The 14,456-nt window shown below is 41.2% G+C and overlaps 1 protein-coding gene across 3 annotated transcripts in view; it reads right to left on the bottom strand.

Annotated features, from left to right (window-relative positions):
• The window catches only part of ORAI2_1 (Protein orai-2), a gene marked incomplete at its 5' end in the record, with an annotated part of 29,507 nt that extends 19,322 nt beyond the window's left edge, over positions 1 to 10,185 (bottom strand). The window contains 4 exons of one of the 3 annotated variants that reach the window (XM_051213462.1): positions 1,042 to 1,401; positions 8,308 to 8,495; positions 8,531 to 8,691; positions 9,849 to 10,185. In XM_051213462.1, coding sequence (XP_051069447.1) covers positions 1,042 to 1,401; positions 8,308 to 8,495; positions 8,531 to 8,683 — 701 coding nt within the window. Of the gene's footprint in view, positions 1 to 1,041; positions 1,402 to 7,224; positions 8,266 to 8,307; positions 8,692 to 9,848 lie in introns of those variants that run through there. The other 2 variants (XM_051213463.1, XM_012945234.3) reach the window with 2 other exon arrangements.
• Positions 10,186 to 14,456: the final 4,271 nt, after the last annotated feature.

The raw sequence follows: 14,456 nt of genomic DNA, 5'->3' as shown, positions 1-14,456 counted from the left end.
GATAGCATCAACGGGATAAGATTGAGGTTGGATGAAAATTTTTTACTAACGGTGGTACTATTATTATTATTATTATTTTAACACATAAATACTGGTACAAGAGGGCACCAAATACATATGCGCCACACCATATTTGTGTGTGGGGGGGGCTGTGATACTGCCCGAGTGCCCAGATCGAAGCAGGTGGTTATCTTAGGGGGCCACTCATCGAGCCTTCGACCTAAAAGTCTGATCCACAAGGCAGTGGAGCATCGTGATGAGATGCAGCCCTATGGTAGCCGATGACCAACGGTTGGTTCATACGCCATTTGTTCCTTCAGGATACTGGAGCCCATGTGCACCATTGGTTTGGAATCCGGTTAAAGCGCCGGACATTCGCATTTTGTCCTCTCATTTTCGTAAACAACATCCCCGCCACGAGAAGGCAGTGAGTAGGACTTCCCTGGCAGAGGCTATATACGCGTGGCCGTGTGAGAGCATTTCGAGAGGGAGGGCGGGCCCACCCCACTCTCGGCCATACCAGGGCATTTGGGGGCAATGGTGGTACATTATTTGATATTTCTGTAATCTTATGTCACAACAGTGTGTGATGCACACCCTTAACAAATACTAGTCATGGCTATGGTGAGTGCAAAATAGAGGACGATACATATTCCAAACAACTTATAATGCTAATCAATTAAGTTAAGAAATATTGGATTAAGTTGCATAAGACATTCGGATTTATTCCGTCCATGACACTGCAGCAAGTGCACATCGTCCTGGTTTTATGATAACTCTTTGTTTATTTACATACTCTATTCTAGCACTGCTTGCTATTCACTTGATCAGTAGGTACACTATTCTACAAAAATGCAGAGAAATATAGTCATTTAATCACTCAAAAATAACAAAATATTTTAATTAACAGATAAAAGGTATATCAAAACCACGGTCCAGCATCAAACTTACATTTGGACACTTTTCCTTAAGAAAATGGTTTAACGACTGACATAACTAATACCAGCGACTAGTATAAAGTATCAAGTAAATAGAACTCACTCTAGTTTTATCACTGTATCACAGATTACGGTTAACGTGTCGGGCCATGTTTCGGACCATGAACTACCAGATTTCTCCTCAATATCAAAAGTTTCGATCATATTGCTTATTCGACGTAGATTGACTGTAGTTTTCACAGTTTGAGAAGCAGATATCAATGCTACACGTTTAGATGCATAGTTTAGATGACCCGACGATGACTGGAGAGCCCCAGAAAACCTGCTTGGATTTAAGAGTTCGCATAATGTTTCAGCACACACAACACCAGCAATCCCACCTCCAATAATAACATAATCAAAATGATTCAAATCCTTTGCAGTAAAGGCAGAGGACATTGTTACTAAAAAAAGATTAAGTGCCCTAGAAACAAATGAAGGGGAAAATGATGATCAATGAAACTTTACTAGTCCATTCAAGTTTAATTATTGACTACACATTAAACTATTCATAATCAAAAATATAAATCTGATTTACAAAGAAACAACATTTACTCTGTGTGAAATTTTCTAGTAACAATAAGAAACTGATTAGTTGAGAAAGTGAATAAAATATAATCACAATGGTGGTAATAAGCTACAGCTGTCAAACAAAAACTAGTGGTTTTAACGAACTTTCAAAGCACATTGCAATGAGCCTTCCCATTTATGTGTTCATTTAAATGAACAATTGTGAAAGAAGCCAAAATACAAATGATCATCTGACATGGGGACCATTGAAACTAACTAGACGGATGCAAGTAGATCATATTATCGTCATTTATTGCTTAAGATTTAGTGGAAGGCTGGTGCTCGTTCTGCAGTACATTTCTGTTATACATGATAAAGCTGTATCGTGAAAACGCGTTCTCATGTAATACTGGATGACAAAACTTCAAGAAATACTCTTAAAGCTCAACTTAGAAGTCAAAAGTATATTTAAGGCTCCGAACGCGATAACGAGTGAAGACAACTTACACGCAAACTGATATAAAACCTACGCGTGAATTGTGGGCGATGAATGGAGAAGAGATGAGAAAGGGAATGAAACATAACACCAGATGTGTCTTCAGATTTATCAAAAAAGACAGGCATCAAAAGCCCAAATGTTAGAGGTCGAGTTACAATATTTCCAAACAACCGAAATGGGAAATCGACACAAGTCACCAACTTGAGATAGTGGAAAAGACTAGTAGCTCAGATGGAGTTTAGTTTTCTGAGCTGGATGGTTTGGTCGCGAAGCTTTCATTGTTCCTCTAAACAACATAATCAGTACAAACTCTAAGTAGGAGTGAAGTGTTCGAATTTTTCGACATGACTCACAGCTTGTCCTGTCGACCTCGACCATACAGCTCAAAGAACAAAACTCCACCCAGGTCCCCAACTCTTAGTAAGATTAAGGAAGCTATAACTAACTTGAATCAAAGGAAAGCAGCATAACCTAACAGGCTGACTCCATAAATTTTTAGGGATGACAATGATCGAGATTCTGTCGCTTTCTTATACCTTTTCAACGATTGATTTACCAATACCCATCAACTTAAAGTAGACAGACGATATAGTCCTATTCGGTGAAGACGGTGACATAATCCAGTATTTCGATCAGCTTGAGAAAAGATGTGAACATGTTCGGTGTGTGCTTCTCGCCCTCCAAATGCAAAATGTCATCAGGATGAATTTGGATCGTCGCCTGCTTTGATCATAGGAAGTGAAGTAGTTGAGTATGTTGACCACTCCACTTATATCATAAGTCTCGTCAACCCTGGTAGTTTGGCGTCCAAAACAGTCTTACCACGCATTCACAAAGTCCTGTTGGCTTCCTCTGATTTGCGTTGTGCTGTAAACGAGAGGTCCATCTGCTCGCCAAATGACAAGTATAGTACGAAGCGATTCGCTTTGTACTATTCCATGGACATGAAACATGGTCTATGAAAGTAGAAGACGCGCTCAGGGCGCAGGTTGTGTAACATGCCTTCGAAGTATTCCTCGTCTATCATGGACCGACAGAGTGAGTGATACTGAAGTTAGGGATACGGCACCAAACAAAGGTGGCAAGTTAGTTGATCAATATGTAGATCTTCATAGACTGAGGTGGTTGAGATATATATTGCATGTCTGCAACCACTACCTGTTTCGACACCCGATCTTTGTCATCGTTTCTAATTAATTTATTAAACACGTTTTCGGTATGAGCCACACTAAGTGTAAGAGCTAATGATATTACCCAGTTGCCCAAACAGAAGTAGAAGGGGCGGGGTTCAAATCTAGGATTTAGTAGCCGAAAACCGAGGGTCTTAAAACCACCAAGCCACCACTCGTAGTAGGTTGAATTCAAACCAGGAGGAACTAAACCGAGACGTATCGTGAGTCCGCGAAGTCACTTACCACTAATCTGAACCATGTTAGGTGCAAACTATGATCAGTAGCTGGAGACGTTGAGTGACTCGGTCCATAGGGAAATTGTAGTGTTGTAGGTGCAGACACTACTTTTTCCTGGATCTCGAGTTTTAAAAAAGCCTGGGAATTTTTTGTCCTGAAAATTCCCTATTTCTTTCCGAATAAAACTGTTGATAACGTTTTTTACTGCCATTTATATGACTACTTTGATATTCATCTTCATAACCTTATCCTAGTAAGGCGTGGTAACCTAGGCCAATGCACATGTCAGGTAGTATATTGCTTATGACTAACCGATCAGTAGAATTAGTGCACATTTCGAGACTGCTTACTTGTCCATCAATTTCAGTCCAAGTTTTGTGAATGATCATAAATAACTGCTTTCAAAAAGGAAACATACAGACGTAATTGTATCAGGTTGTAAATATTCACACCGAACTGAGAAAACTATCCTTCAAAGTACTCTAAAATCTCATTCGAACGAACTAACAAGTGTTTACTAATCACATCTCAGTTGTACCAATCACTAATCTGTTTGGCTTAATCCAAGGAAAGCGACCATAATAACCGATACCAACCTTATGATGAACGAGGTAAACTCATGCGTACATACTTCGTAAATCGAGATTCAATTATTAGGGAACTGTTCTCGTATCATCAATGAAAGTGTGCTCATTTAAATGTGTATGAGGACTTTCCCCTCTCCAGTTTTATATTGATTTGTTAGTGTATTTATGGAGAAACCAATTCTTTAGTTGTCGGAACATGATCTAAACACCCGGACCCAATCATTGAAATACTTTGAAGAAAAGTATCTAAAAGAATAGGGACTTATGGTATCAAAATTAAAATAACATCGACCGAATAAGAGTTACAATCTAATTGGGCTGTATGAGCCTTTATACATAATTCCCAAGATGCAAGGAGATAGTCGTTGAAGACTGATTAGTATGATTATCAACATCCTTTGTAATATTTATTTATTTATCTGAGAACTTATATAATTCCCCAACCCACATATCGATAACTCCGCCTGTAGCTCTTATAGGGTTGCTGCCGGTCCCAAGCCCGGGTAAAGGAGGAGGGTTGGGCATGGGGTTAGCGTCCCCATCCCGTAGAAAACTAACTCGCTAAAAAAACGCTTACCAGAAAAAACAATCCAAACCATTTTAACTCTGCCCTGGGAGTTAGAAGGTCTTCATTTAGAAGAATTATGACGCTTTATGGTGAAAGCCGAGTTCCTTCGGAAGCCACGAGGCCGATGCCCCTTCTAACAACCAGAGCAAAAATTTTTATAGGTACATGGAACGTTCGAACAATGTGGGAAACCGGGAAGACCAGTCAAATAGCAATGGAAATGAGGAGATACAACTTAGCAGTACTGGGAATCAGCGAAACCCACTGGACAGAAAAGGCTAGCTACGGGAGAGATGCTGCTATCCTCCGGTCACGAAGAGGACAATGCTCCACACACTCAGGGAGTCGCTCTTATGCTGTCCAAAGTAGCACGAAATGCACTTGTAGGATGGGAATCTCACGGATCCAGAATCATCAAAGCATCATTCAAAACAAAGAAGGAGGGGATCTTAATGAATATTATCCAATGTTATGCACCCACCAATGATAGCAACGACGACATTAAAGATCAATTCTACGAGCGGCTGCAGTCAGTGATAGAGAAATGCCAAAGAAAGGACCTCACCATTCTAATGGGAGATCTAAATGCCAAAGTCGGAATAGACAACACTGGATATGAAGATATTATGGGACGACATGGACTGGGAGAAAGAAACGAAAATGGAGAAAGATTTGCAAATCTATGTGCATTCAACAAATTGGTCATAGGAGGCACAATATTTCCACACAAGCGTATACACAAGGCTACATGGATCTCACCGGACCACACTACAGAGAACCAAATAGATCATATTTGCATCAACAAAAAATTCCGAAGGACAATGGAAGATGTGAGAACCAGGAGAGGTGCTGACGTAGCTTCAGATCACCACCTAGTTGTAGCCAATTTAAAACTGAAGCTAAAAAAGAACTGGACAAGTGGACAAACAGCAATACAAAGGTTCAATACAGCCTTCCTTCGAGATACTGACAAACTCAATGAATTCAAGATAGCTCTCAACAACAGGTTCCAAGCCTTACAAGATCTACTGAAAGAAGAAACTACTATGGAGGACAACTGGAAAGGCATCAAGGAAGCATTAACTTCAACGTGTCAAGAGGTTCTCGGTCTAAAGAAATACCATCATAAGGAATGGATCTCTACAGAAACACTGGACAAGATCAAAGAAAGGAAGAACAAGAAGGCAGCAATAAACAACAGCCGAACACGAGCAGAGAAAGTCCAAGCACAAGCTGAATACATAGAAGCAAACAAACAAGTGAAGAGGAGCATTAGAGCCGACAAGAAGAAATACGTGGAAGAACTAGCAACGACGGCAGAAAAAGCTGCTAGAGAAGAAAATATGAAACAGCTTCACAATACAACGAAGAAACTAGCAGGGAAATACAGTAAACCAGAGAGGCCGGTCAAAGACAAAGAAGGCAAGCCAATCACCGAAATTCAACAACAGCGTAACAGATGGGTTGAATACTTCGAGGAACTGAATAGGCCGGCTCCAATGAATACACCGGACATCGAAGCAGCACACATAGATCTTCCTATAGATGTCAATCCACCAACTACGGAAGAAATTAGAATGGCCGTCAGACAAATCAAGAACGGGAAAGCAGCAGGACCCGACAACATACCAGCTGAAGCACTGAAATCAGACATCGAAGCAACCACAAGCATGCTTTATCTTCTATTCAAAAAGATTTGGGAGGAGGAACAAGTGCCGATGGACTGGAAAGAAGGACACCTCGTCAAGATTCCAAAGAAAGGAGATCTGAGCAAATGTGAGAACTACAGAGGCATAACACTACTGTCAATACCAGGGAAAGTCTTCAACAGATTGTTGCTGAACCGGATGAAGGATGCAGTAGACGCCCAACTTCGAGATCAACAAGCTGGATTCCGTAAGGATCGGTCGTGCACAGACCAAATTGCAACACTACGGATCATCGTCGAACAATCAGTTGAGTGGAACTCATCATTATACGTCAACTTCATTGATTATGAAAAGGTATTCGACAATGTAGATAGGAGGACATTAAGGAAACTTCTTCGACACTACGGAGTTCCTGAGAAGATTGTCAATATTATCCGGAACTCATACGACGGACTACGGTGCAAAGTAGTGCATGGAGGACAGCTGACAGATGCATTCCAAGTAAGGACCGGAGTCAGACAAGGCTGTTTACTCTCTCCCTTCTTCTTTCTTCTGGTGGTCGACTGGATTATGAAGACCTCAACATCTGAAGGAAAACACGGAATACAATGGACAGCTCAAAATCAATTAGACGATTTGGACTTCGCAGATGACCTAGCCCTCCTATCACGTACACACGAACAGATGCAGATGAAGACAGCCAGTGTAGCGGCAGTCTCTGCATCAGTAGGCCTCAGCATACACAAAGGGAAAACTAAGGTCCTCAAATTCAAAGCGGAGAACAGCAATCCAATCACACTTGATGGCGAAACTCTGGAAGATGTAGAGTCCTTCACATACCTGGGAAGCACCATCGATGAACAAGGAGGATCCGATGCAGACGTAAAGGCGAGGATCGGCAAAGCAAGGGTCGCATTCCTACAATTGAAGAACATATGAAACTCAAAACAACTTTCAACCAATATCAAAGTGAGAATCTTCAATACGAACGTCAAGGCAGTTCTACTGTATGGAGCTGAAACTTGGAGAACTACAACATCCACCATCAAGAAAGTACAAGTATTTATAAATAACTGTCTACGCAAGATAGTCAACATCCATTGGCCGGATACCATCAGCAATAACCTTCTGTGGGAGAGAACAAACCAACTTCCAGCTGAAGAAGAAATTAGGAAAAGACGATGGAAATGGATAGGACATACATTACGCAAATCGTCAAACTGCATCACGAGGCAAGCCCTAACTTGGAATCCTGAAGGGAAGCGAAAAAGAGGAAGGCCAAAGAACACATTACGTCGGATAATAGAAGCAGATATGAAAAGGATGAATTACAAGTGGAAGGAGCTGGAAAGGATTGCTCAGGACAGGGTTGGATGGAGAATGCTGGTGAGCGGCCTATGCTCCTTCGTGAGGAGTAACAGGCGTAAGTAAGTAAGTAAGTACATATCGATGCTGTATCGCATGCTTTATTCATAAGATCATAGTACAGAAATCAAGTAATGAGATCCAAACATGATATCTGCCGTTAAATAAATAACAGAAAAAATGTAGGAGACTCCTACATAACCATTTGCATACTGGAAAGGTAAATAAACCCGTTATGTTAAATATTGAGAACAATTTAAGTAAAAATAAATAATCTGACAAACAAAAGCCAGTAAGACACTCAATTTATATTATTCAATTCATATTCAATTAGGAACACAAGAGGGCACTGTATGTAAGAATAGATAAGAAAAGGTACAAAAAGTATTCAACATCAAACATGTTGTTTCCTGTTATCTTCGTCATATATCTTCTGAACTCCACTTCTAAGAAAGGACATGCGCATATCAATATTACGTATCATTTCCGTAGCTCGTTCCACTTTGTAGGTAGTGAGCGCACGATAAAATAATATAGCGAAAATGACGAAAATGAGCATGGCTGGCATCAAAACAATTGTTGCGGCTATGGCAGACAGGCTACTCACAGACCAAAATTTAACCCAAAATGCTAAAGTTACCACAGCTAAAAATAAAATGATGCCAACCACAGTACTGCAAATCCATGCAACTTCAACAAATCTATAAGGAAAAAATTGATAACTGTAAAAACAGATATCTTACGTTCTTAATCTGTTGTGTGGTGCTTCCTCAATCAAATAACAGTCTTGAGGGACCATGTATGAGTCAATATGTGGCAAAATACAAGTACTTATCATTACAGCCATTATATGCACGACAACCAGAAGACATGAAAGAATCGTGAAAGCAAACAATAATCCTTCAGGTGGTTTACTTTCGCCAACAGCAACCTAAACCACTTATTTACAGTCACTGTTAAAGTAACCTGCAATTCAATGATTGCAACCATAGCGAAACCTGCCAGCAACGCAGACACTCGACTAGTGGCTTTGAGCTTTGCTCGACTCAACTGTAAGTGTCTTCGAGCTAGTGAATATGAATCTGGGAGTACTGAAGTAACAACGTTGTCTGAACTCATTGGAAGTCCTAACAGTAAAAACAAAACAAGTTGAGATTCATAATAAGAATGATTGAACAGAAAACGAGGTGTAACGTTAAGTAATTTATAGAGGATATGAAAATGCCTTTCCTTAATTGGTTGGAAAATTCAAGCTCTATCGGTCGCAACATCGTGACTGTCACTTGTCATTCTAATACACTGAGCAAGATTCCAAGAAAAGATTTTTGACATGAAATATAGTCTGTCAGCTAGGTCAGGATGATTCAGTGGACATAGCAGGGGGATTTAAATGAGAAGAGACAACAGCATCCCTGGGGCAAAATAAGTTTCTCCGTCAAGTAATCAACTTTTAGGATCTACTGCTGAGAGAGTTGGTATCTAAATCTTTAAATGGCTTAAGTTATTGAACAATTGTTTAAGAGATTAGACTGAAGTTTGCTGGTACAGAACAATCACAGGCCTCTGGCACTCCACCCTCAAATCATACATCTTATTATACAAAAGAACAGTAGGACCAGTTTCGTAAAACCCTGTGCAAGTTTCGTCACATAAAAATTACATGAATAATGCTATTTCATAATAAAGTAAATCTCTCAAATAACCGCTACTTTACTGTCTATATGCGTGTAGGGTTTCATTAGCATTCTACTCTTTATATCTGAGATGTACATCGTAAATATTTACAGATGTTCTCAGATTAAGAATTCTTTGCCCGAAATAACTACTATTTGCGTAACCATATTAACAGATGTATATAATCAGACCAAAAGATACATTGGAAGTAAACCAATTCATGAAGTCACTAGCACTTCGGGAGAGTTGTTTAGGATGGAAACTTTTGCATTCAGTATGCGATACCGCAGATGAAAAAATATGAACCAGTTCTATTTCCAGTCGTGAGCAAACATACTTAATACTTGTCATTAGATCTTCAAGACGCGTCTTTGAGATTTAATGTGATACGCATATCACATATGCGTATCCATATATAATATATATGGACTTGACAGGTCATTTAGTTTTCTATGTAGTGAAAATGAAGAACAGCTTCCATAGCTGTCTGGCATTAAGAAATTGTTGAGTGTTTTTGCTGACTTCGACTTTGAGTACTAATTGGATTAGCATAACATCATGATACTTAACTGTGTCAGATTTAAATGTCTCAACGGTTCAATAAACTTACAACGTGATACACCCATATTTAATAATGAAAATAAACGACAGCAGTTAATAATGAGCAAATGACGATTTACAACATGTCATCATGAACATGTAGTAGTTGAAATCTGTACTAAAGTGTCTTTAATTTGCTCATCATTTAAACATGTTCAAAATTTATCATACTTTGAGGCGCGAGTTTTGAAACACCAGTAATACGTTATGGATTCGTGAAGCATATTACGTGGCCAAAGGCATAATCACAATGGGTTAACTTGATTTATTTTCATCAACGAACGATTTTTAACTCATTCGTGTTCTAACTATGTCATTTTGTTGTTTCTGACACTGCATAAACTTTGGGTAAACTTTTGCTTGTATTCCTGTGTAGCGGTAAATAAATCCCTAAAATAAATAGCTCTGTAAGTTTTCGACATTGGATGCTGACCATATGTTTTAGTGGACTCATCTAGCTGAAGGCGCTCGGTCAGGCATCCGCACCAGATCACGTGTGGTAACACCGTGCTCAACATCAACCGCAATCGCTAGCCAGATTAGATCAGAGAATTCCGATATATTGGTCATCGCCAAATATACTCTTCCGATCTCCTCGACTCTGTCTTTTGATTTCTCTTGGTGGGAACGAAATATATTAGGTGTTACTGGTAGAAGCGTTGTCAAACACTGAATACCTGTGACATCATCATTGGTGAACCCGACGTGATCTGGTACACCTAATTGCAACTGTGAGTCTGTCCCTTTTTGGGATTTTTATATATCATTGCCTTATTTTTTATTTTTTTTTAAACATTGTGATTTTTTTCGTGTTTTTTCTTGGATATATATATTTTTTCCCCTCGTTCATTATCGTACTTCATACTTCATCATGACTGAACAGACACCTAAAGTACTCAAGCTTAAGACTTTGTCCCCACCTTCGTTTCAACTGATGCCTTTCTGGCCCGACAACATCGAAGCCTGGTTTTGCTACGCAGAAGCCGACTTCTCCGAGCACGGCGTGATCGACACACGTGCACAGTTCCTCGCAGTAGTCAAGGCACTACCGCGCGAATTCAACAGGTACGTAACACCTAGTATGTTTAGTAGTGATGTTTCCGATCCTTACGAAATCTTAAAACGCTCGATTCTTAAACGAGGAGATCTAACCGATCGACAAAGGTTAGATCAACTCTTCAATAACATCGACCTGCAACACGGTTCTGCGACAGACATGTTGCAACGGATGAGAGAGGTAATAGGCCCAAGAACTTTCGACGAAGGTCTATTCAAACAACTCTTCTTGTCAAAACTTCCCCAACAGGTGCAAGCAGTTCTGGTCTCGTTCCAGAACAACGCCTTAGACGAGCTAGCTGCATATGCCGACCGCATTCTAGAAATTACGAGACCTTCTACTACCGAGGTATTTTCAGTCAAAGAAAAGCCTCACACGACTCAGAATGATATGACCGAGTTATGTCACACACTCACGCGTTATCTTAGTCTTCGTACCGACCGTAAGAGATCGCGCACACTACGTAGAAGCATTTCTCGTAAGCGATCTGTCTCTAGACCACAAGAGACAGATAACCCCGACTGGTGTTGGTGTCATAACCAGTATGGAAAGTTTTCCAGAAATTGCAGAAAACCCTGCAATTTTCCCAACACGAAACCGACTGATTCGAAAAACAATTCGGGAAACTTCCAAGCCGGCACGCGTTAACGGCAACCGTAGCCGGCGAACATAGCCGTCTGTTATACGTCACAGATGTGACAACGAGAGTTCGCTACCTCGTCGACACTGGCGCAGAAGTTAGCGTTCTCCCAGCAAATCCTAACGACCGACTACACGAATCGACCCTAAACTTACAGGCGGCAAACGGAAAACCGATCGCTACGTATGGCAAAAGGTACGTTTACCTTAACGTGGGTTTACGCAAACCCATCCACTGGATTTTCGTTGTCGCAGATGTCTCTATGCCAATCATTGGTATGGATCTTCTACAACACCATATTCTGATCATCGACACGCGCAAACGGAGGCTAGTAGACGGAAACACTAATTTGTCCGTTTACGTAACTTCTTTTACTGGTTGTAGAGTATCCCCAGTCACAGTTGAACATATGATAGATCCACTTTATCAACCACTACTCGATAAGTACCCTGGGATACAACAAACTCAACCGAAACTACCGTGTGTAACCAGCAACGTTACACATCACATCACGACTACAGGACCACCTGTATTCTCTAAAGCACGACGACTAGCCCCCGAAAAGCTAAGGTTGGCGAAAAACGAGTTCGATCACATGATAGACTTAGGAATCATACGACCGTCAAACAGCCCATGGGCATCTCTGTTGCACATGGTCCCTAGAAAGGACAGCAACGATTGGCGTCCAACTGGTGACTATCGGCGATTGAACGCGAAAACCATTCCCGATCGTTACCCGTTGCCTCACATTCACGATTTGACAGCTACCTTGAAAGGTACAACTGTCTTTTCGAAAATCGACTTGGTTAAAGCGTATAACCAAATCCCTATGGCTACTGACGACATACCGAAAACAGCTATCATAACTCCTTTCGGACTCTATGAATTTTTGCGAATACCTTTCGGTCTAAGGAATGCTGCTCAGACATTCCAAAGATTCATAGACGACGTTTTTCGAGGTCTCAACTTCGTACACGCGTATGTTGATGACTGTCTAATCGCAAGTCCGGACAGAGAAACACATCTCAAGCATCTGGATCTTGTTTTCGAACGACTTCAAAAACATGGCATTACTGTAAACGTTCAGAAATGCCAATTCGGAACCGACTCGTTAGACTTTCTGGGACACACTATCGATGCTCAAGGCATTCGACCTCTTAGGACCAAAGTGGCGGCCATTCTGGATTACCCAGAACCGACCACCGTCAAGCAATTACGCACGTTCAACGGCCTTGTAAGTTTCTATAGACGTTTCATACCCAAATGCGAATTACTTATGAAACCTCTGACCGACCAACTTCGTGGAAATGCGAAATCCATTAATTTGGACGACACCGCACGAAAAGCATTCTCCACAATTAAGGAACTGATTGCTAAAGCAACAATGCTCGCACATCAGGACACCCGAGCACCCATTAGCATCGCAGTAGACGCATCCGACTCAGCAATCGGAGGAGTCTTACAACAATGGGTTGACAACTCCTGGCAACTTTTGACATTTTCTCTCGAAGACTGCTAGACACCGAATCGAGGTACAGCACATTCAGTAGGGAACTCCTAGCTATGTATTGTGCTGTATGGCATTTTCAACACTACATCGAAGGTCGTGAATTCACTCTTTTCACTGACCATAAACCACTCACCTTCTCTCTAAGCTCTACTTCAGACAAGTACTCTCCCCGTGAGTCTCGACAACTGGACTACATTTCGCAGTTTACTTCAGACATTCAACACATCTCTGGAGCAAACAATGTAGTTGCAGACGCCTTATCTCGCATAACTTCCTTGAACAGTTTCCAAGGAATCGACCTTCTTAAACTCGCCGAGCTTCAAAAAGAAGACAGTGATCTTCAGCACGAGTTATCGTCCACAACACTTAAACTACGCATCAAACAGATGGGAACAGGTAAGGAAACCTTACTTTGTGACACATCCACAGGTAGGGATCGCCCAATCGTGCCTAAACATTATCGACGCAATGTCTTCAACACATTGCACAAACTTTCGCATCCAGGTGTTCGTGCAACCATCAAGCTTATAGCAGAAGGGTTTTGCTGGCCTGGCATGAATAAAGACGTGAGGGAGTGGGCACGCTCCTGTGTAAGCTGCCAAAAATCTAAGGTTATCAGACACAATAAATGTCCCTTAGGCTCATTTAAAACTCCCGATGCTCGTTTCGACCATGTCCATCTGGATTTGGTAGGACCTTTACCAGATTCAAATGGATACTCTTATCTCTTAACATGCGTAGACCGTTTCACTCGATGGCCAGAAGCAGTACCTATCAAGGACATCACTGCCGAAACAGTGGCCCCACCTTCGTCGAACGGTGGGTAGCAAACTTCGGCTACCCTTCAACCATCGTTACAGATCGCGGACGTCAGTTTGAATCCGATCTTTTCCGTCGTCTGACCACACTTTTAGGAATCACTCGCTTCTGGACGACCGCCTACCATCCACAAGCAAACGGGTTGGTAGAACGTTTTCACCGACAACTGAAAGCTTCGCTATCAGCAGCAAACGTTTCACAGTGGACCGACGCTCTTCCACTCGTCTCACTAGGTATTCGCAATGCAGTGAAAGCTGACATTGGATACACTGCGGCTCAACTCGTTCAAGGAACGACACTTCGACTTCCAGGAGAATTCGTGGATCCTTAATCTTCTTCAATGAACATGGATCTTACCTCCTACACGAACAGGCTTACAAACGCAATGCGTTCAGTTAAACCTGCTTCCACTCGATCACAATCCACCGATGTTTTCGTTCAACCTGACTTACGATATAGTACACACGTTTTCGTTCGTCGAGACTCACATCGACGACCATTTGAATCAGCATACGAAGGACCTTTCAAAGTTCTTTAATGTGAATCTAAGTACTATATAGTCGATAAGAACGGAACCAACGATAGCATCAGC

Source organism: Schistosoma haematobium, chromosome 3 (genome assembly GCF_000699445.3).
Source record: "Schistosoma haematobium chromosome 3, whole genome shotgun sequence".
In the NCBI taxonomy this organism is placed as follows: Eukaryota; Metazoa; Platyhelminthes; class Trematoda; order Strigeidida; family Schistosomatidae; genus Schistosoma; species Schistosoma haematobium.
This window is presented reverse-complemented; position numbering and strand designations above follow the sequence as displayed.